The sequence below is a fragment of the Egretta garzetta genome, unplaced genomic scaffold (assembly GCF_000687185.1).
Source record: "Egretta garzetta isolate BGI_Z169 unplaced genomic scaffold, ASM68718v1 scaffold108, whole genome shotgun sequence".
Lineage (NCBI taxonomy): Eukaryota > Metazoa > Chordata > Aves > Pelecaniformes > Ardeidae > Egretta > Egretta garzetta.
In genome coordinates, this window is record NW_009260614.1 from 8,289,939 (window position 1) to 8,290,935 (window position 997).

The following is a 997-nucleotide window of genomic DNA, read 5'->3' on the forward strand; positions in this document are numbered from 1 at the left end:
CCGGCGTGCCTGTGCCCCACAGCATCCCCACACCTCTCCAGCTCGGACATCTGTTCCATCCCCTGGGGTCCCTGTTCTGCTCTGTCCCATCTATGTGGCTCTGTGGTGTCCCCATCCTTGTCCTGCCTCACCCCTGTGTCACTTTGCTGCCCAAGTGTCCCCATGCCATCCCAACCAGCTGTCCTCGTGCCACCCAAGTGTCGCCATCGCATCCCTGTGCCCTCCTGCTCCAGTACCCCCATGTTCCAATGACATCTCCGTGACACGTCCATGGCACCCTTCTCCTGCCCCATCCCACCCCATGTCCCCACGCTGTCCCGTGCTCCTGGCACCCCCCCTGCTGATGGTCCTGCTGTCCCCGCAGTGCCCCAAGCTGGCCATGGGCCGGCACCTGGAGGAGAGCACCAAGGTGCACCTGGGCATGGTGTGCGCCCTGGTGAGCCGGCAGCGGCAGGAGATCCTGGAGCTGCGGCGGGACATGGAGGAGCTGTCGGTGAGCAGCGATGGGACCCTCATATGGAAGATCGCTGACTATGCCCGCAAGCTGCAGGAGGCCAAAGCCCGCAGCAACTACGAGTTCTTCAGCCCCCCTTTCTACACCCACAAGTATGGCTACAAGCTCCAGGTCTCGGCTTTCCTCAACGGCAACGGGAGCGGGGAGAGCAGCCACCTTTCCGTCTACATCCGCGTGCTGCCGGGCGAGTATGACAACCTGCTGGAGTGGCCCTTCTCCTACCGCGTCACCTTCTCCTTGCTGGACCAGAGCGACCCCTCGCTCTCCAAGCCCCAGCACATCACCGAGACCTTCCACCCTGATCCCAACTGGAAAAACTTCCAGAAGCCAGGGGCTTCGCGCAGCTCCTTGGATGAGAGCACCCTAGGCTTTGGCTACCCCAAGTTCATCTCCCACGAGGACATCAAGAAGCGGAACTACGTGCGGGACAACGCCATCTTCATCAAAGCCTCGGTGGAGATCCCCCAGAAGATCCTGGCCTGA

The 997-nt window shown here is 62.1% G+C and overlaps 1 protein-coding gene across 1 annotated transcript in view; it reads left to right on the forward strand.

Moving 5' to 3' along the window:
• The window catches only part of TRAF4 (TNF receptor associated factor 4), a 1,721-nt gene extending 724 nt beyond the window's left edge, over window positions 1–997 (forward strand). Inside the window, exon 4 of the mRNA XM_009645064.2 lies at window positions 365–997. Coding sequence (XP_009643359.1) covers window positions 365–997 — 633 coding nt within the window. The remainder of the gene's footprint in view (window positions 1–364) is intronic.